Below are 21710 nucleotides of genomic sequence, written 5' to 3'. Positions count from 1 at the left end.
AAATATATAATTTTACAGCTTTTCTTTCATAATGACCTTTAACATTACACTATCACAGAGTCAAAGAGGGTATTTGGGATCCTCTCCCATGTAGCCAATACCTTAGTGGCTTAAGGAGCCTTAAGGGCCCTTGGGGAAAGGGAAGACTAAAATTCATCTTCATTAATGATAGGTATGTGGAATTGTAAAGATAACTTGAAAATGGCACAGTAATGCCTCTTTGACTCCCCTAAATCTAATCCTACGAGGATGAATTTGAGTAGTAGTATAGGGAAATAAACACAATTTGAATGAGAGCACCATTACAGAGAAAAACCTGTCTGAAAAAAAATGTTCTGGTGTTGGGGAGAAGAAGATTATATCGTGGTGCTCTGCGGGGAAAAGCAGAGGGTAGACACCAACAGTGTCTTGTGGCAGAAAATCCCTTCTGCCGGCTCAGCGAGCACAGTGATAAATATTTGCCCCAATCAGGGCAGAAGGTTGCTCTTCCTGGAGACAACTCGGAGGTTCAATTCCATCATCTGTGACACATACACCATTAGAAGCACTGTATTAAAATCCAGCGAAGTATACAAAATGTCACCAAGTTCTCCAGGTGAGTTGCCCTGAGATGTGGATGACGACAAAAAGGATGTGAAAAATCCAGCGGCGTGGGAAAGCAGCAGCAAAGCAGCAGGAGTTGGAGCGTTAGAGGACTCGAGGCTGCGCAGGCAGCGGCGAGAAGTTAAACTTGGAGCGTACACAGTGACTGTTACAGCCGTAACTGGCAGAGGCGCCCGCGCTGCCCGCACACCGACCCGCCGCTGCCGGTCTCTCGTATCGCCCGGGGCTCCATGGGGGCAGAGTAGCGCTGCAGGGACCCGCACCGCCGCACCAGGCTGGGCTGCTGCCGTGGAGCCCCGCGGGAGAGCGGGAAGGCCATCCTGGCGTGACCTATGGCACCTAGACCCAGCGGTTGAAGGAAGCTGCAGGGCCGGAGCAGCAACACCGGACAGCTCCGACCGCCCGCCCCAGCCCGAGCCGTGCCCCTCCCGGGGGCGGCCCCTCGGCGGGCACAAAGCCGGGCTCGGCGGCTGCCGGGGAGCAGTGTGCCGCTGTCCCGGCGCCGCGGCTCATCCCTTCCTTCCGCCGGGTTCCGCCTTCGCAGCGCCCGCCCTCCATCGCTGCCTGCCCGCCGCCGGCGGGCGCGGGGCCGGGGCAGCGCCGCGCCATGGAGGAGGCGGCCGCCGCTGCCGGGGCACCGCCGCCCGCCGCTGCCGGTGATGCTGGTGATGCCGCCGGGGCCGAGCCATCTCCCGGGGCCGCCGCCGCTCCGCGCCGGCCGCTGGCGCTGCTCGCGGCCAAGCTCTGCACCTGGTGAGTCCCCGGCTTCCACGTGGAGCCGCGCGGCGCCGGCCTCCCCGCCCGCCGGCTTCCGGGCCGCCCGCCGCAGCGGGAGGGAGGGGAGGAGAGGGGAGCGCGCTCTGCGCCGCCGGCAGCAGCCGCGGCGTGCTGGGCCGGAGCGGCCCGGGGTTACGGCCGGGGGCTGAGCACGGCCCGCAGCTTTGGGCCAGGCCGGCACAGGAGCCCGGGCAGCTCTGGCCGCTGCCCCCGGAGCGGGCGCGCTGATGCGGGGCTGCTCCGGGAGCGCCGCCGGGCTGCAGCCTGCGGGCGCTGTGAGCGAGAGCGCTCCGAGGCGCCTCGGCTGAGCGTGACATTAGCGAGTGATGTTTTGGCGCTGTTGAAGTAGGAGTGTGCTCTCACACATAGACACGTGTATTCATCTTTTTCTTCTTCTGTTTTCCGTTTTTTTCCCTGCACTTTGTTTTATAGTCTTCGATCAGCATCATTATGGACAGGTCATGGGGGATAGCGGAGGTAATAGGACAAAATAGCTGAAATGGGGTGTGGAGTCGAGAAAGACCAATATCACCATTCTCTCCTTCTGTAAATCAGCTTATGAGAGACACCCGTTCAGGTATATCTCTTGAAATATGAGCAGTAGTTAAGCATGAAACACTTGTGGAAGAAAATCTTCCAATCTGTGCAGACAAGCTGGTACTTCAGAAGCACTACCTTCCGGGAGAGCAGGACTACATCCTTAGGCTTCTAGGCTACTTACAGCTTCACTTTTCCTCTAGGGGGAAAAACGGTCCCTGTTTAAAAGGCCTTTTTTTGAGCTGTAAGTTTAGTCACTAATAGTTACTGCATCAGATTTGTCAGCCAAGGATGTGCTGGCTTTCCTGCCAGCCTCATAAGCTGTAGTCTGGCTGCTGGGCTACGTGATGGTGTGTGCTGGCCAAGCAGAGCCTTAGTCCAGTGGACAAAGCCTCATATTCTCTTTTGGTTATAAGTTTTTCTCTTTTCACTCCTCCTGCCTGTCAGGAGAGACCCAAAGGGCAAGACAGAGACTTGTTGAGTTGTTCAGTAACCTCACCTATGCCATTAGTTTTGCCAAAGGGCTACACTAAGTAAGTCTATGGAAGGTACTTGAAAGAAAATCAATAGCTTTCACTTGACACAAAGTGTTGTCTGACACACTGAATTGATATTTTTTATTTTTTTTCCTCCAGGTGACAGCAGGCTCAGCCACTTCAGTTTTGTTAAGAGGCCTTTGTAGGAAGCTTTAGTAGTTGTATATAATAAACGAAGCTGAGTCTGGGTTTTGTTGTGGATTTTTTTTTTTTTTTTTTGAGTAGAATCATTAGAATATACATCCCTGGTGCTTTTCTATTTCTTACCTTTTACAAATTAAATTGGCATCAGTTTCAAAGCAGAACTTGGAAAAACTAACTTCTGATGATGTTAGTTTTTAAAAGTATATTTTCTTGTTCTTAGTTAATTACTAATTATGTTGCAATATGGATTCGGTCTCAACCTGCATTTTCACTTAACTGCTAGCATGAAAAAGTGAGATCATTGAAATTAAAAGATCACTTTCTCCCCTGTTTAAGGGAGGGTTCAGTAGTTAAAGCTAAGTGCAAGTAAACTCTGTACATGCATAGTGTTGCCAGGCTTTGCCACATCAGTATTAGATTGGTGGCATAAATAAGATGAATATTTGAAGAGCTGTATTTATTAAAACTTAAAAATTCACATTAAAATTACAGGATTTGGTAAACATATTGCCAGTAACATTCTTAATTGTGGTCTTATTAAATTTTCTTTGGCTTCCTCCAGTATAGACTCTGATTGTATTTTAGTATCTTGGTGTATTTTTTATTCTGCATTTCACGTGGAGCCAAGGAAAGCCAATCTTGAGTTTCTCATGGTGTTGGGAGCTGCACATTGTTCAGTGTTCACTTTATACCAATTTGTGGCAAACTTTTATGCTCTAAAACGTCCCAAAATGACTTGAGTTTTGCCCAAAGCCATAGATACAGCTAGTTAAGATAGGGTGGCTGAAGGGAGGGGAGGAGTAATTACTTACTAGCTTGCTACCAAGCATTAAAAGCCAAAAATAACCCTTCCCCCCACTATAAAACTAAAGGCCTTTTCAGATCACTTACCTTCCATCATCTGAGACTCTAAAGTGAATTAGTCCTTTCCAATGCATTAAAAAAAATGGCAAAAAAGCAGAGAGGATTAAGTTCTGGCATGGAAAAGTTAATAATTAATATATTTCAAAACCTGATCAATTATTAATAAGAAGGTCACTTTCATCGATACTCATATCCATACCAAAATGAATGGAAACTTGTGTCTTTAAAGCATTTTTCTCAGAAGAAATTGTCTTGCAAAATACAATCAGTAGGATTTAAAGTTTGCTCTCAAGTTTTACAGAGGACCAAACATATTTTTTAAGATAAGCTATGAGCCCATGCTCATAGTGCATCATGCCAGGAGCATGATATCTTCTCTGAAGCTTTGGCAAATGGTGTGAGGTTGAAACCATTGCTGCTCCTGCTGAGGCTTCCACCTGGCACTGGGGAGCAGTCAGGGCAAGAGGCTGTTACCTTACACACAGCTGACAAAGCTGCCAGGTGTGGAGCATTTTGGGATTCACAGAATCCCAAGGGCAACCTTCCACTGTTGTGGACAAAGTCTTGCTGTGTGTTTTTTGATGTTAACATTTTAAATCTGTTCAGGCAAGAAAAAAACTCCCTGAATTAAAATAGACAAAAATAAGGGAGGGTGTGAGATTTGATGAAGCCTGCTTGCTTTGTTCCAGTAGAAGTAAATGCTATTGCACTGCCAAGACCTATGTTAACTGAATAGCAATGATTGCTAAGGCAGTAACCATAAAGCAAACGGTTCTGGACCTGCCTCTCTTCCCAAAGGCAGAAATAATGCAAGGAGGTAATTCCTTAAGTACTTCAGACTGGGGAAATTCAGTTATTAGAAAAGCTGAGGATCAGCTTAGTGGAGTTACTCCACTGCAGGAGGGCAGATGGATCTTTCTTATTTTCAGTCAATGATGGTTGAAGCAGCTCACTTGTTTACAAATTTGAGTGGCAGCAGGTTTTCCCATTTTACCCTCTCATTGGAAACTGGTCGCTCTCCACTTTGCCAGAACATTGCACGTAGAGTCCAGGCCTTTGCTGTAGAGAAGGTGCTGTGGCTCAGGAGCAGCAAAGTTGCCCCTTGCAACTTATATCCCTGACAGAAATACAATACAGAAGTCTGTGTTAAATGAGCCCCCTTAAACAAGTTTATGGGGTGGTATTGCCTGTGCTTCTGCCCTTCTCTGTGGCAGCACCCAGGAGGTGGGTGAAGGGGAGTTTGTGTCCAGATCAGGGCTTCTGCCAGCCAAAGCAGCTTTGACCTCTCCTGGTAGTGTATTGATGAGTACATTTTGAGCAGCACACAGGCTATGCTCCAGTAAAATTGCAGCAGTTTTGCCCAGTCATGCCTCTGTTCATGTCTGATCTCCACCTCTACATCTCCTCCCAGCTAGTCCAAGTGCAGAGTGAGTTTAGTAAACTGCTAAAGGTTTGCTGTGTTCTTTGTGTACTGATGGTGAAGAAGAAAAATTTTTCTCCTAGTTTGGGGCAAGAAACTTTATTTGAATAATAAAAAGTATCATGGTTTTTTTTTAATGCCTCAGATGTTTTTTGTATGTTGTTGTACACAAAGGAAGTGTATCTTCCTTTGAATTTCAGTGGGTCTCCTGTCATTTTACCTGCTGCAAAAGAGCCAGAGTTCACAAGGCTTGCAAAGGGCAAGCTGGAATCTGCACCAATGCCTGCTTGAAATTTTAGCTAACCTACATCACATTTGTTCTACTGGCAACTGACTAAATTCTTTACATGACCATAAAAAGATATTTCTGCATCAGCCAGAATAATTAGCCAGAATGTGTCTGATTTGCTCACTAAATAGCACAATGTGACCATTGACCACAATATTAAGAAATGAAAAAGAAATCAGTTAAAATATAACAGAAGTGAGGTAGCTTCAATTTTTTTTCTCCTGCTGTTTTTAATGAAAGCCAACCACTACCCCCCCATATGTATTTTAGAAATCTGTTTAGAAATGAGAATGTTTTTCTTTCATACACCAATAAGAGTTACTTAGATGAGATTGGATAGTATCTTACAAGATTGTCACATGATATATAATGATTAGAGTGTGAATGTGCGCCATTCCTGGGACTGGCAAGGGAAGCTGTAGTAAAGCATGGATTCAGATCTCTTGGAAGTGCAGCATGGCTGGACTTGTAGAGATTTGCTGTCTCATCAGAATGGTTTTGGAGAGAAAAATGTGCCCAGCAGCATTCTCAAAGTCAGAAGAGCTTGGTGTCAGGCTGAATTGAAAACAGGATTTGTGCAGGTGCATTAGAGTGTGTGTAAAGAAGATGCCTCCCTTCCAAAAGGAGGGATTGATTGCATGATTGTAGTCAGGTTCAGGACACCCTTCTCACTGCCTGGCAGCTGGATTGCACAGCAGGGTGAGCTGGTATTTACTATGCTGGGGTCACCCACCTTGGGAAAACAGCCAGTGTTACTCGAGAGATGTGGGCACAGGGTAGGTACAGAATCCTAATGGGGTCCTTTCTTCCCTTGCTCGATTAATTTGAGTGGAAACAATCAATTGTGCAGACAGTTAAATTGTCATCAGTAGTCTTAAGAGTATATAGATTAAATGTGAACTTGGCAGACCTGCACAGACAGGTCACTGTAAATTGTGCATGTGCAGAGACTGGGGAGGTACAAATCTGCACAACGCCACTGGCAAGAGAAAAAGCAAGCCACAAAAAATAAAAGAAAAACCAACGAGTTACATGCCCCTGTTTGTCTAGGAGCATCTAGAATAGTTCATCTTACATTAGGTAAAGAATTTCTAGTAAAAGAGCATAAGCTTTTTTTTTTTCTTTTTATTTCCCTACTGGCTGTGGATGGGACTGAAGAAGAGCTGTAAATGCAAACGTGATCTTACCCAAAAAGCATTCTTAACTCTGTCCTCACTTGCAGCAAAACATGATGTAATGGAACTGAAAAAAATTCACAATAAGTATTAATTATAATAATTATTATTCTTATTATAGGAAAGATTTATTTTAAGGTGAGAACAAGCAATCACTGGAACAGCTTCCACAGGAGTGTTGTTGAGTCCCCATCACTGGAGGTTTGCAAGATGCAACTGGACAGGGCACTAAATAGTATCATTGAGGCTCCCTTTCCTGTGAAAAGTTGGGCCAGATGATCTCTCAACATCCTTTCAAAATGAGCTGTTACTTGGTTTTATCAATAATACTTTTGTGCTTCTTTAGCACTGTTCATCTTAAGGTCTCAGCTCACCAAATTTCATGTCTCAGACAGGCCTGAAGGTAGTTGTGCTTTATCTCCGTGTTGCAGATCTTTGTTGACCTAAGTCAGGATGGAATTCAGAGAAGGACAAAGGATTTAACTCAAAACCTGCTTAATAAGAATAGGACCTGCTGTTGGGTAGAGCCTGCCCAGGTGACCTGTTTGAAGATCTTTGCAAGTAACTTCAGTCTCGATGGCTGGTGGTTTGAGCTGGCCTCACTTCTCATGTGGCTGACCTGAGTCAGACTAGACTTCTGTGCACACAAAACCCTGCTTGCTTGTAGATCAGGACAACATTGGTAGGGAGTATAAAAAATATAAAGTGTTAGTCTAAAAAGTGGCATTTTTTTTTTCTGTAGAACTAGAGAATATTTTTTTAGAAACTTGAATGTTTAATTCGAAGCTTACTGTTTTGTCTTTAATGTTCACAGGCATGTTTTGAAAACTGTAATTCTGGGCCAGGTGCTCTCCTTGTTTATCTGTGCGACTGCTGTTACAAGCCAGTACCTGGCAGAAGTATTCCACGTGAAAACTCCAATGTTGCAAAGTTTCATCAACTATTTATTGCTGCTTCTAGTTTATACATCAATGCTGGCATTTAGGACTGGTATGTGAAATACGGAATGGGAGATTCTGGTTCATCTTTTTTTTCTTTCTGCATTTTCCTTTCAGAATTTGAAAATAAAAACATCAATACTCATTTCAGTTTTTCAAGTTCCTACTTTATAGTAACACATGTAAATTAATTCCACAGGTTAAATGTGCATTTAATCTGATGTAATGTCATATCTGTTTGGTTTGAAGTCATATGTTATATTAGGAAAAATAAGCTTTATTGTAACATGCTTTGCTACCAGAGGCTATGTAGTATTCCTCTATTCTTATTAATTTACTCTTTAAACAACTCTAATCTTGCTGTGTTTTGCTTCATGTGGAAGAATTTCTGTGCTTTTCACCATTTGCATTGTCTCCTCCCAGGCTATGTTTCCTCTTATTCTAGCTTAAGCAGGGGTTGGCAAAGTCAATATTGGTATTCTTTGCTGAAAAGCAAAATTCCCATGCATCATTTGGCTGGAAAGAAACACATATTGATTGCTGTTTTCTTCTAAACAGGCAGTGACAATCTTGGGCAGATTTTGAAACAGAGGTGGTGGAAGTATGTTTTTTTGGCACTGGCTGATGTTGAAGCCAATTACGTGATTGTAAAAGCCTACCAATATACAACCCTCACAAGTGTGCAGGTAAGAACTGATCTCTTTTTTTGAACTGTTGCTTTCACTACAGTTTTGGAATGGTTGCTAAAATGAAATTCATGGGACAGACATGGAAGCTCTTTAAGCCTTAAAAGAACTTTCCAGTATCTATTTTCTCTCTGCAGTACAGAGAAAGCATACTGTATCATGAATAACCTTTCCAGGAAGCAGAGAAGATTGGCTGGTATTACCCTGTGCCAGCTCTTGAGTTGAACCCTAATTATTTTGATAAAAGCACTTCTAAGAATTTGCTGACAGTCACTCAGTTTTTTATCCTGACACAAAATAAAGATTTATGACCAGGTAACAGTCACTCAGTGCAGGTTCTTGCTGATAAGAGTGAGGTGGATCTCTTGCCTAGTCCTAGGAGCTGTGGGAGATGTGAGATGTGCACTGGATGTCAGCTGGTGTTCCTGCCCATGCAGCTGGGACCAGCCTTGTGGCCTTTGGATGTGGCAGTTCAGGGCCCTCTCTGGAAGAGCTGGAGGGAAGGTCAGCACACATAAAGTAAGAGTAGACATCCCCTGCAACACCAGTGCTTGATGCTGCATTGCTGCACTGGGATAAATCTTGTGTTTTGTAAGAGCTCTATAAACAGAAGGGTTAAAACTGGGGTTGCTTTGTCACACTACGCAGACAGAAGCTGCTGGAAGAGTCAATGCCTTCTTCCTGCCTCCAGCTGCAGTCTCCTGAGCTTGCAGGGTCAGTTTCCTTGAACAAACTGGCTTGGAACGCTGATCAAAGTGGGGGTAGACCCTGCCTTTGGCTGTACTGTTAGTGAGCTGTGTCAGGCCCAAGTTAACTCACTGTGTGACTTCACAGCTGCTGTGGGAACAAGAAGAGGATGGTGCATAGGGAATGTGTCAAGGTTGTGCCAGTTCATGCCTGCTGTTACCAGTGGGGGGGGATCTGTGGCAAGGGTCATGGCCCCACTTATCTGAATAAAAAAAAAAGTAGTGTGAAGACTTGGCTGTTAGTTGGGAAGGAGTGTTGAGGTGTCAGTGTTTTACAGAGTCAAAGTAATAGGGTTAATATTTAAGAAAACTACCTGTAAAGCAATAAATTCCTGCAGTTGGGACTCCCTTTAGAGAATTGCAGTAAATTTTCTTTGCACTGCTGAAGACCGGTTGTGTCTCTTGGGTTGTTTTGTCACATTTCCACTTCATACTTATGTGTTATGACTCATTAGGTCTTCAATCTCCTTACAATTAATGCCTTAGAAATCAAAGTTTTAAGAGTCACTTGTTTCAGTCTCAAGATCAAGTTAAGCTGCTTGACCTTATACTTTACAGCTGAACAAACCAGGACTTTGATCCAAGCTCTCAGAAGTAGTAAAGCTATTCCCATGATTTCTTTCATAGAAATTAAGAAAGAATAGATATAATAGATTGTCCTATCCAAAAACTGTTGCCAAAAGTTCAAGCATTTTCTGAGCCTTTTTCCCATTTGGTAACCTTGTGACTGGTGCTGCTTTGTATCAGTTCAGTAATTGCAATTTTTTTACAATTGCCTGTTGCCATGAGGTTTCTTGCACATTCTCTGAAGTCACCAATTTCTCATTGTCAGAAATTATATACAGGGGAAAAAAAAGCCTTCAACAAAAGCCTGTGATTTTCTCTAGTGTAAGGCATTCTTTTTTTTGTTGTTTTTGGCAAGCAATTTTGGGGCTACATCAGTATCTGTGATCCAGAGCACCCAGCCTGATGGCCTGTCTGCAGTACTGGCTGTGAGTGGATGCCCAGGGACCATAAAAACAACACAGGGGTTTATGGCACCTTCCCAAGTGCAGTGTAATCATTGTTAAAATGCTGTCTGTCTGGAGCTTCAGCTCTCCACTATGAAATGTAGCTTCAAAGATAAGTTTTTTTCAGCTCAGCAAGGAACTTCCATGTATTTTCTCACACATGCATACACAGGCAGAACTGGTTTCCCTTTACTTATCAAATATCAGCATTTTTCAGGAGGGGTTTGGAGATTAAGGTGGTAACAGTGGGATGGCAGCTCTCATTTCTCGGTAAATACAGGAGAAGACTTTGTTCCAGAGCTGTTTGGCTGTGGCTGAGGCAGTGCCAGGATACTCCTTGCTGCCAATGTCCTTTTTTTCCGTGGCAGGACTTGACTGTGCTGCAGTTTGGCCACCTATTATGGCACAAAGCTGAACTGGGAGAGGTTCAGGTTGGATATTGGGAAAAGGTTCTTTACCCAGAGGGTGGTTTAGCCCTGGACCAGGCTCCCCAGGGAAGTGGTCACATCACCAAGCCTGACAGAGTTCAAGAAGTATTTGGAGACAGGCACATGATGTGACTCTTGGGGTGTCCTGTGCATGGCCAGGAGTTGGACTTAAAGATCCTGATAGGTCCTTTCCAACTCGGGGTATTCTGTGATAGCAATTCTGTGATTTATAGCAAAAACCCAAGCAGTATAGCTGTGGTTTGATATTTTTAACATTTATTGGGCACATTTAGCATTCACTCTGTAGGTAATTCAGATAGAAATGTTTTTTGGGCAGCTATTGACAGATTATCACTGATGGAAGAGTGCTAGCCTCCATAGGAGAAAATATGGGATGAGCCCCTGGGGCTCAGCTGGAGGCTGCCCTTAGGGAGCCTCGTGGGGAATGAGCAGGATGAGCAGTTGAGCTTTCTTGCTTACAAAGCTGTCTGAAGCTGGCAATTATAAGCAAACCAATGGCCTCCAACTGTCTATGTAATTTATTAACCATGTATTAAAATGTCTTTTAATAATTTACCCTCCTTTTAAAACCTCCTATAAACAGTGTGGCCAAAGCATGGCTTGAGTCAAAACATTTGTAAATCAAATCACCAGGTTATCTTACCAGGCTTTCCCCCCTCCCCCCTCCACCTTGTTAAAAATACAGGCTAGAATTGAAGAAGATGAGAGTTTGAAGAGGCTCTGCTGGAAATAGTACCACAGTACTGCTGTAAATGTTGTAAAACCTCAATAAATAAACTTTACTCTTTTAATTGGTTCCATTGCCACAATTCATTGTGATATTACATCTGCTTTGATCTTGATCCTGTACAGAAGAGCTCTGTAATGTACTAGATGAAGGGAAGGTAAGATCCAGTAGTTGGAAATCTGATTTCATCTGTCTGTAATGGAGGGTAATTGTCTCCTGGAACAGTTTACCAGAGTGTGTTTTTCATCATTTGATGCCTGTTATCCTGGCTGCAAGTCCTCTAACCACGGTGCTCTAGTTCTACAGTGTGTTCTTGGTCAGATGCAGCAATTCCCCATCTGGCATTACTGAAAGAGCTTCTGGCTCATTATGTACTACTCTCTTACATCCTAATTAAGATGCCTTTTAAAGGGCTTCTACTCTTTCTGTTTGGGTTGAAAAACTGCTTGGAGGTTGGAAGGTTGCATGCTGACATCTAAGTTAATGGGTAGTGGAAGTTTACTTATTAGTAGAAGAGGTGTTAAAATTTTGCTTTCTAATGCTTGTAGTATTTCTTGTTGTTTGATACTAGTCAAAACAGTCAAATTTGCAGGAAATATTAGAGGTTTTCTTGAGTCTATACTAAAGGTAAAATAGAGAACAAGACCTGTGACTAGGTAGAAAGTCACAGTGTGATATTTTCGATGGTGTAAAGTTGTATTGAAATACTTGGTATCATATATTGGGATTCAGGTAGTGTAACACCTCATACAGCCTGAAGAAATACTTTTACACTTCACAGACTTTACAAACTGGACAAGCTGGAAGCAATCCACAGAGTAAAGACAAATAGATGGAAGGATTAGAGGCACAGTTAAGATTTAATCTTTAGTAGCTGCTCTTAGCACTATGCTTGTAAGACTTTACTATGTATAGTTATGAACTTAACATCAAAATGTTAACAAGTTTGAAGCCCTTGGGGACAATGGCACAGCACAGAAGTCGACTGCAGTGGTGCACTGAGGCAGGCAGGGTCTGGAAATAAGCACTAAGAACTAAGGGCTCTTGTCTTGATTGCAGGGATTATGCCCCAGTCCTACTGATCCGGACATATTTTGTTGGGGCTTAAAGAGGCCAAGTTTTAAGGGCTGACATTTGGGAGTAATTTCTGAGGAATCTTTGAGAAGTTGACCGTATGCTCTGCTGTAGGCTGTTCCCTTATGTAGTTCTGTGGCACTACTGAGTCTAGACAGAAAATACACCTTTTCTTTCCTTCAGTAAGTTTAGAAACAAAATCTATTTCATTGAATTAAATATTAAACCAATTATTATTAGCATAGTGGTCTTGATGGTATTTGGTTAATTTAAAACAATATGTCTGTCTTTTGCTGCAGTGTATATTCTTCTGTATTAAGTACACAGCTAACTCTTGCTGCTTCCTGTACTAAAGGAGAATAGGTAGAAGATCCTTGGAAGTGTCCAAGGCCAGGTTGGAGTTGAGTGGAAGGTGTCCATACCCATTGCAGGAGGGTTGGAGCTAGATGAACTTTAAGGTCTCTTCCAATCCAAGCAGTTCTGTGATTCTGTGGGTGAGTCTAACAGTGAAGCAAAGGTACACAGGAACTTTTGTGGGAAAAATAAAGAAAGGAAAGATGAAGCAGAGCATCAAACACAAAGTTGCACGGTCAGGTCCTTGCCAGAGTCACGTCAGTGTAAAATCAGATTACTTGTACTCATCAATAGTTCCATATTTTTGCTTTGTCTACATGAAGCCCTGGGGAGCATGCTGTTTTCAGAGCCACATTTTAGCATTCATTTGTGAAGCTGTAAAGATTGATTAGATCCGTAATTAGAGGAGTTTCTTAATCAGTGCTTTCCTACCAAGAGAAAGTGGACCCCTGTTGCAGCTCCTCCTTCACTTGCAAAATGCTTTTAAATGCTGAAATGTGGGTCTCACCCCTCTCTTACATGAATTACTGGGGCTGCTTTGTTTCCTTAACATCTGATGACTTGGAAGTAAGATCCTGTGCATTTGCTTTAAGGATGTTGCAGTCCAGATTTGGGGTGGGTTTCTAACTCGAACAATTTTTCTGTACACACAGCTCCTGGACTGTTTTGGGATTCCTGTGCTGATGGCTTTGTCCTGGTTCCTTCTCGGGGCAAGATACAAGCTGATCCACTTTATTGCTGTTGCCATCTGTTTGCTGGGTGTGGCAACAATGGTGGGTGCAGACATTTTGTCAGGGAGGCCGGAAGGTGAAGGTAAGGAGTCCTTTATTGTGGGGGGGGAAGAGCAGAGGGATGGTTCCTGCTGTGGACAGGAACTTCTAAAGCAGAAATAGATCAGATACAGTTCTCTTTTAAAAGAGAACATGTTGCTATTTTTATTTCTTGTCCAGGAAGAGGAGATGTTGATTTTATGGGGAGCTGTGAAGTTTCTTTGTGTGTATGTTTGGATATTTCTACCACTTTAAAAAAATCCTCACTTACCTTAAGTTTAAGTTTTGCTGCTGTTCATTAGACAATGTGATGAAAAGTCTCATTCCTGAAAGCTTGTTCACTTTGACTGTCATGTGAGATGGTTTAACAGAAGAAGCTGCCTCTCCCTGCAAACCTTGTCTTGTTTATACACTATCAACCTGCTGCAGCCAGACTTCTCTGATTTGCAGTTTTCTCTGGGTACAAGTTCCACATAAAAAGTTGCTCACAGCAGCTGATGTCTCAGAGTTTTCTTTGGCAGACCCAACAGAAATGCTCCATGTGTCCCCAAGGTCACAGCCTGGAAAGCAGGGGCTTACTACAGGAGTGCAAGAGGAGGTGGGGTAGGATGCCAGGATTCCTGGGACCTCTGGTCCAGCAAGGGAGGCTGGGCTCTGGGGCCAGTAGCCAGCTGGGTGCAGATAAGGGCAGGTCTTGTCTTCTCTATGACAGATGCCTAAATCAACCCATATCATAGTGATCTTATTTTGAATAAGAATTTTGAATTTTCAGAGCCAGAGGCTATGAGAGAAGGTAAATTTCAGGGCATTGCCTTCATCAGGCAGCATAGAGATAAGACTGTGTGGTGTTATTTTGGGGCCTCACTGTAGATAAGACAGAAGACAAACTGAAGTTTAGCTTCACTGCTATGTGGTACAGGTATCTTGGAGGGAGAAGAATGTTTCCCTGAGACATTAGGAAGTTGTGCTTTATTTGCTGACCTGGGGATCCTTACTGCTGCTTACCCTCATATTTTAGGCATATTTTCTTAGTGATTGCTTAGGGAAGGAAATTTTAAATAAATGGAAGGATTTAAACAGCAGTCATCCTGTTGCTATTTAGCTGATGCACAGAGACATTTAATGATGAGTGATGGTAGCACAGGAAGTCCCATTTGCAGTATAAATACATTGCAGCAGGACACATGGTACCACCACTTAGGGCATGTCATAAACCTGAAGCTGAGTCCGAGTCCCTCCAAAATCAATAGACTAAATTTTAGAAAGCCTTGAATCAGGCCTTACTGCAGAAGTGGGCACAGTATTCTCAAAATGCAGAGAGCATCTCTAACTGGGAATTTGCTCAATTCCCTTCAGTGCCTGAGGTCAGCAGAAGTAGGATTGGACCAGATGATGACAGCAGTGTCTTGGCTGGGATGAGATGTAAATGCTGGGTTTAGCTCACTCCACACTGCAGGGTGAGGTGAGCAGGCAGCAGAGTCCTCTGCACACACAGGAAGGGTTTCCTTCCCCCTTGCCCTGGAATGACCTAGGAAGATAGAGATGTTCAAGATAAATTTGCTTACTATTTTAAGGAAAGTTAAAAAGTGTTTGCGGCATTACCCTTATTGTGGATTAATATTTCTGTACAGGTAGTGACGTGGTGATTGGAGATCTCTTAGTGCTTCTTGCTGCTTCTTTGTATGCCATTTCTAATGTGGGTGAGGAATACATTGTGAAAAATCTGAGCAGAGTGGAGTTTCTAGGAATGGTGGGCTTGTTTGGGACTATTATCAGCGGTCTACAGCTGTAAGGATCTAATATTTATTTTAAAACTAATTAAGAATATACTACAGATGATTGCTTGTATACCCTGAAATGATGTTATTAAATTCTTTGTTGCACCTGTATTTGGCCTATATGGGAGTCCTTCCACTTGAATTGATTTTTATTGCTGATCAGCATCTGTTTTATATCCTTTTTATTTGCACTATTCTTACTGCAGCAGTTCTAAAGCTGAACTCCTGCAGTTGAACACATAGGGTACTTGGCTGTAATTTTGATTTTGTTGATGTTTGTGAGGACACTCAGTATGCTGAGGACTGTTCATAGGAATGTATTTCTTAAAGAAGTTTCTCTGTGAAAAGATTAGGAGATAATTGTTAGCAGGAGATCTTCCATAATAAATTCAAGTTTAAAATTAAGCCATGTATACTCTTACAAATAACCACATTTGAGTAAGACCAGATGCACTTAAGTCTATCTAATGAATTACATAATCCTAATTTCTCATCATTATAGTTAATAATTTCTTCAGATGATATATCAAATAAAACTGAATCGCTGAAGGATTAAAATGCCTGTGAAGAAGGCATGAGAATTAAATAACAGTTCTCTTGACTTTCAGGCACTTTAATTTTTATGTTTTTTTTCATGCCTCTTAGATGTTTGAGCTAGGTCATTCAGTAAAATTTGAAACAAAAAAAATGAATTGCTTATAGATCAAAATGTTTCTTACATATTTGGTAATTAAATTCTGTATTTGAGTATAATTTTTTTCCTTTTTTATTATATTGTATCTTTTATCTAACTCTAGAGCCATTGTGGAACATAAGGACTTAATGAGAATTCAGTGGAGCTGGAAAATTGGTATGTGTGGAAAATCATAATAATTTAGGCTTTGAATGGGGGGCTTTTCTTTCTCTGAATAACAAGCAGCATTAATATTATATTTCACAAGTTTATTTTCTTCAAACTTTGCAGCTCAGCAAAGAGAGAGGGTCTGCAGGATTGAATATTAAAACAGGTTTTACATTTTACATATAGCTTGAAATAATTTTTCAAAATAAATTGAAATAGGTAAAAATGAAACCTGTTCAATTACTGTTTGTTGTTGAAACATCGCAAGAATATTTTTCTGTCATCCTTTCAAAATGAAGTACAGGAAAAATTGACATATTTGGACCTGAACAGAACTAAACATTATCAAGAAGTGTGGCTATAGATTTCTTCATTCAGCTCTTATGTTATATAGGAATGAAGGAGAACTTCCTTGTATAGATACTGTAATTCTTGCAATACATGGTAATCTCCCATGCATCTCTTACATGTACATTCCCATATCTTTTAGGAGTTAAGAATGCTTTGTTTTAAAGCATGTGGAGAATGTCAGGGCCCTATAAAATCATAGTTCTGTGCCTGAGGAGTAACGTGTCACCTTGTTTTGCAGCACTTCTGTTCATGGGCTTTGCCCTGTGCATGTTTGGGCTGTACAGCTTCATGCCAGTTGTGATTAAAGTTACCAGTGCAACCTCTGTCAACCTGGGGATTCTGACTTCAGATCTCTACAGTCTCTTCCTTGGGCTCTTCCTGTTTAAGTACAAGGTGAGTACATTCATTCCTTCACTTTCACACTCCTTCAGTTATGTTTCTACTCCAAAATTTTAAACAAAGCATCGCGTTCTTAAAAGCCCCAGAACAGTGGTTTGCACTTGCACATTTCTGCAGCTTCTGTCATTCATTGTTGGCGGGTGTCAGTCAGGAGGAGTCCTGTTAGTTAATGACAGAGCCTTGCACCATTAGCCAGAGAGCCATTTTCAAACCATTTCACACTTGAAGGAATAAGTTAATCTTAAGAGATAGTAAATAATTTCCTGAGGTGTTCCAGTAATAGAGTTCTCACTGAGAGCCCTTTGTGGGACGATATGTTGGACCTGGTTCATTACTCCAAGTGTGCAAATAGAGGGTTTGAATCTCCCTGTCCTGAAAGGCATTTGGTGTCTGAAAGAGGACCAGTTTGATTTTCAGAAAATAATATTTTCTTTCAGAAATTTAATCTGTTCATTCCCAACATTTTGAGATGAGAATCAAGCTCTCTGAGCTGCTGCTAAGGTGATACTTAAGAATCTGAAAAAATACAGATAAATATATTATTCTGTACACTCTCCAAAAGGCAGTTACTTATATTGTGCTCTAAAATATTTTTGGCAGTGTCTGCTCAAGCTAAATGACAGTGCTAAAAGGATTTCATTCCACCCTCCACTTTTCCTCCAGAATCACTTGTGAGAACCTAGCTCATTAAAGTAATTGGAGTAATTGAGTCAGCAACTTGGTGACTGGAAGGGCTTTTGAGAGTGAGAAGCTTGTGAACTTTGCTTAGGAACTTAATTTATATTATTCCATGTGGTTGCTTTTTCTTCAGCCAGAAGCTTTTAGGTCTGATTTGTTTTCTGAAAATGAAAGCAGTGCAGAGTCTGGTAATGGTAGGGTCTGACAGCAGCTAGGTTTTCCTTTTCAAGAGTCTCTTAGCTCAACTTTCCTCCTTGTTTTGGATTCCAAACTTTGCTCCAAACTACAAAGCATCCATTAAAAATGAATGCAGGAAGCAAACCACACTTATGGTCTAGCAATTAAATCCTTTCTGAGTCACTTCCGAATGTGGATTTTGGCACCCACGTAGCTTAACTCAAGAAATGATTATAAATTTATATTCATAATACTGAAGAGCAAGAAGAGCTTTGGAAGGGATATATTAAATTTTTTTTTTTTTGGTTTTTAGCTTATTTTGGGAAGAGGTTTCTCGGGGAGCAGGCCATCTCATAATTGCTAGCAGTGAGGTATTCTGGTACCAGAAGGGAAAATGAATAGGCAAAGACTTTGGGGTTGTGTTGAGAGAACTTCAGATACTTATTGAAATAGAAACTAGCATCTGGGGTTAGAAACAATGAATTAGCAAAAAGGGGAGCAATAATAATGCCACATCTTTAGTTAAATCAGAGGATCTGAGATAAGTTATCTGTTATCTGAGATAACCATGAGAGAGCCTAATTTTGACATGGCTTTTAGCAGTAGAAAACCTTATTGCCAAGTTAACTATATAGTTTCTTCACCTGTGGTGCAAAGAAATCAAGTAGGATGTTTTCTGGATTAAAAAGCACTCTGGATACAGGAATCTACAAGCAAAAATGCAGGGAATTGCTCTGTATTCCCCATTATCAGATGATATTTCATAACAAGCTGCTGGAGGCTTGGCTGGGCTGTAGAGTGGAGAGAACCATGGAGAGCTCTAAATTGCCATAGGCTCAACCTGAAACAAGCAAACAGGAGGATCACAGTGGCTACAGCAGAGATCAGCCCAGGAATTGACTTGTGCACAGTGTTTTATTAATGCACTTAACTTTCTGGCCCCAACCAAGTCTGTTTTAAGTGAAATGTGAATTTTTCATGCCTGTTTTAAACTCTTTTTAAAATTTTTTTTCTTTTACTCCATAATGAATCCTTGCTGTGCTTCCTAATGAACTCATTATGTAGATACCTGTAATCCCTCAAGAGATACTGAGAAATATCTTTACATGCATTAGTTGTATAAACTGCTGTAGAAGGGAGTATTCTGCACAAACAGACACTAGATGGAGGTACAGTCCTCCAGTAACATTTAAAGTACTCTTCAGGCTCAGCCGTGGGAATGAGGATGTCAGCTGCACAAAGTATGATTGAAATCAGTGTCTGAAGCAATAAAGTTGTTACAATATTTGAAATGTAAAAAAAAAACCAAACAGGAAAAAACCACTGAGTTCTCCTTGAAAGGAAAAAAAGAGCGTAGGGCTGATGGAGCAGCATGGGTAATGTTCACCTATGTCAATGAATGCAAAAATGCAGGCAGGCCTTGAGTCACAGCTACAGTGCAACAGCTTTGGCACCCTGCCTTGGTGGCTGTAGCCACTCCTGGAGGAGTTGACTCATCAGCATCAGAGACACTTCCAGCCTGGTGCACACTGCACTGTGAGTTCCTGTGACTGCCCAGCCACAGGTCCTTGCACACAGGGCCTTAGGCTGGAGAATTTGTGCAGCTGGTTGGACACAGCCCCAGGCTCTGCCCATTTGCTGGGAACAGGTCAGTGAGGGGTGTGAGGGTGATCCTGCTGCCTCTGTTGGGATAGTTCAGAGCTCCCTCCTGTGTGAGGCCAGCACTTGAGTCCAATCTCCTCCAAGCAAACAGCCAACAAAGTGAGGGGAGAGGGCACTTAACACAAGGCCACTGTGTTTCAGGCTGCTTTTCCTTTCGTGTGTTGCCATCCAAGAGTTTCCAAGCCAAGTGACTGCCAGCTAGGAATTGCAATACCTTAATTGTAGATTCTTCAGTCTTTTCTGGAGGAGAGTCCACTGCCTAGGTCCTGCCATTCATTTCATCCTGATAAACTAGAATGTATTTTTCAAGCATGTGTAAGGAAGCTAAGGAAGTTAGAGGATATTGACACGGGTATGTAGGATATGCTGTGTCCTTCCTCCTAGTGTTTAATCAGTGTTGTTTGACAAAGGGAATATGGAGGATTTTAATAAACCTGATGAAAAGTGTTCCTGGCTGTGGATAACTTCAAAACTTGGTATTATTGAATCTGGTGTTTTGAAGTAAACATTGTCTTTCTGTCAAGATGGATGAATCTTGGCAGTTACAGGAATTTTAACAGGCAAGTGAACAATAGAGTGCCTGATGTACCTCTGCAATTTGTGCTCTTTAGCTCTCACCACTCTTCACAGCTTGCCAATGCCAATCTTGTAAAAGGAGCCCCAGCCTCTGTCCCCACAAGGACCTGTTGGGTGTAGAGAACAAACTGGTTTTGATCCAGCAATAACACTCACCTAGCCCTGCAGATGGTTAAGAGACCTGTGCAGAGAACCAGCTGCTCTGGTGACTTGCAATAGCACAGAGATTCATTTCTTGCCAGAACCTGAAATACTTGCATGTGCTGGATCAAAATTATCTTAGGGGTAGAGTGTGTTTCAGTATTCATCTTTGTAAACAACTTTCATTCAGTATGACTGTGCTCACACCCATTTGTCTCTCTGTTAAGAGACCCGAGGAAACTCCCTGTCCAACAGTCTTGGGAGTGAGGTGCAGAGAAAATCAGCCAGTGGCCCAAGTCTTTAAGTAAATAGAGCTGTTGAATTTTGGTTTTCAGACCTGAATCCAGCTCATGGTGATAATCCTCATTAAAATAATTTTTACTAGGAAAGGTAACTTTCGCATTCTTGAAACAAGGGCAGCGTTGGCGTGTTCTCATATCAGTCAAGACTTAATGCATCTCTTTCTCTCCTGTGCAGTTTTCAGGCCTTTACATCGTGTCCTTTGTTGTCATCATGGTGGGCTTCACCTTGTACTGCTCCACCCCGACTCATAGGGCAGAGGCCACGGCGCTGCCGCAGCCCGGCGGCTCCGGCCAGGACAACGCGGCGCTGAAGCTGGAGGAGAGCGACGGCGACCCCGCCCTGGCCGCGCAGCTCGCACCGGGAGAGCCTGTGGTGGTCAGCGCCCATTAAACTCATGGCAGCACTTCAAACACAGCTTTGCTCTTGATTATCCCCTCAGATAGTAATCCAGAGAGCTGTCCTGCTGCCAAGGCACATGTGCTACTGTGCTGGCTTTAGGGCACTTGATAGACTTTTAAGGCCAGATCCTCAATCAGTGAAACTGTATTGATTTGCCCTTGCAGAAAATCTGGCCTCTAGACAAAGACAGATTAGTATTTATGTGGAGTCTCTGGAAAGTAAGAGACTGTTATTTTAAAGTGCTTAATTAACTTTACAAGAAATGCTTGGGGGAAAAAAAACTAAGCCAAAGCAAGCTCCCAGGTCACTTAATGGGGAGCAAATATGTTTTATATTGCATTTGGGACCTAAATCTGCATGATGCTGTCTGAAGGCTTCATGGTTTCCACCCCTCGATGCAGGGTACCCTCAGATAGCATCTTGCAAAAGCTGCTCACCTTCTCAAAGGACCTGGTTCTGCAAGCCATACTCCTTCTACATGCCAGTGGACTTCATTCCTCTACGGAAGGATTTGCTGCCTACATTCCACCCAAATGTTCATCTCTTCACATTACTGCACTCCCTGTTGCAGCTGGGGCTGCAACGTGTATTTTATGTTGAATTTTGCTAGTATAGGAAGTCTGAATATGTGTTTTTATGATTCCTCCTGTGGCCTTTTGTTTAGTGCATTCCTATTAACTGTGGGAGAGGCAAAGGCAGGCTCTTCCACTCTGCAGTAGAACTGAAAGTGGGCATTTTTTCTGGATGAGAAAGCAAAAAGGTTTGAATGGAAGTTCACTTCTCAGTGAATTTTTCCCTAAAACAGGACACATTTCTGCTGAAAGAGTTGTAATAAAATTGGCATTTTTTCAAAAAATTGAATCATCTAAGCCAACTCTCATGGCAACAATAATGACATAATATCCAAAAGGTTAGGTGCTTTCAGTAGATACACTGGCAATTTTCCTACCCTCTTTATTTTTACAATAAGTGATGAAAAAATACAAGGCTGCAGTTTTAAAATTGGTTAAACCATACTGGGATTTTATTTTATATTTTGTACAAGCCTTAAGATCTCAGGTGTATAAAGTAAAAAAAGAATAAAGTATTCAGCAGCTGGACAGTTGGTCTTGTTTTGCTTATTTTTTAAGCTAGGATTTCTTTACTGCTCAAAATTGTTTTCATTGATTTTTGCCAACTAAATAAACGTTTTACTGACTGAGCTTTGCTCTAGAAGGAAATATGACATTTTCTGAAAATACTGGTGGTCAAATGACACAGACTGGGTTTGTGCTTCTGGTGTAATTGATTCAAGCAGAATTTTTGA

At 42.3% G+C, this 21710-nt stretch overlaps 1 protein-coding gene across 1 annotated transcript; it reads left to right on the top strand.

Annotated features, from left to right (window-relative positions):
• Positions 1-1054: 1054 nt before the first annotated feature.
• SLC35F2 (solute carrier family 35 member F2) lies at positions 1055-21504 on the top strand. Its single transcript, XM_056492349.1, has 8 exons — positions 1055-1356; positions 7160-7335; positions 7842-7969; positions 12983-13142; positions 14731-14887; positions 15675-15727; positions 16308-16462; positions 20180-21504. Exons 1-8 carry the CDS (start codon positions 1211-1213, stop codon positions 20393-20395), a joined length of 1191 nt encoding a protein of 396 aa, XP_056348324.1. The 5' UTR covers positions 1055-1210; the 3' UTR covers positions 20396-21504.
• The last annotated feature ends 206 nt before the right edge of the window (positions 21505-21710 follow it).

Source organism: Oenanthe melanoleuca, chromosome 1, assembly GCF_029582105.1.
Source record: "Oenanthe melanoleuca isolate GR-GAL-2019-014 chromosome 1, OMel1.0, whole genome shotgun sequence".
Lineage (NCBI taxonomy): Eukaryota > Metazoa > Chordata > Aves > Passeriformes > Muscicapidae > Oenanthe > Oenanthe melanoleuca.
Note: the sequence above shows the minus strand (reverse complement) of the source record. Positions and strands in the feature narration are given on the sequence as shown.

What these genes read in the sequence shown, in the direction of transcription:
- SLC35F2 (XM_056492349.1), top strand. Translation starts at nt 1,211, where the DNA reads ATGGAGGAGGCGGCCGCCGCTGCCGGGGCACCGCCGCCCGCCGCTGCC. An exon ending in CAACCCTCACAAGTGTGCAG is followed by an intron (nt 7,970 to 12,982) that starts GTAAGAACTGAT and finishes CTGTACACACAG; the next exon opens with CTCCTGGACTGTTTTGGGAT. An exon ending in TCAGTGGAGCTGGAAAATTG is followed by an intron (nt 15,728 to 16,307) that starts GTATGTGTGGAA and finishes CTTGTTTTGCAG; the next exon opens with CACTTCTGTTCATGGGCTTT.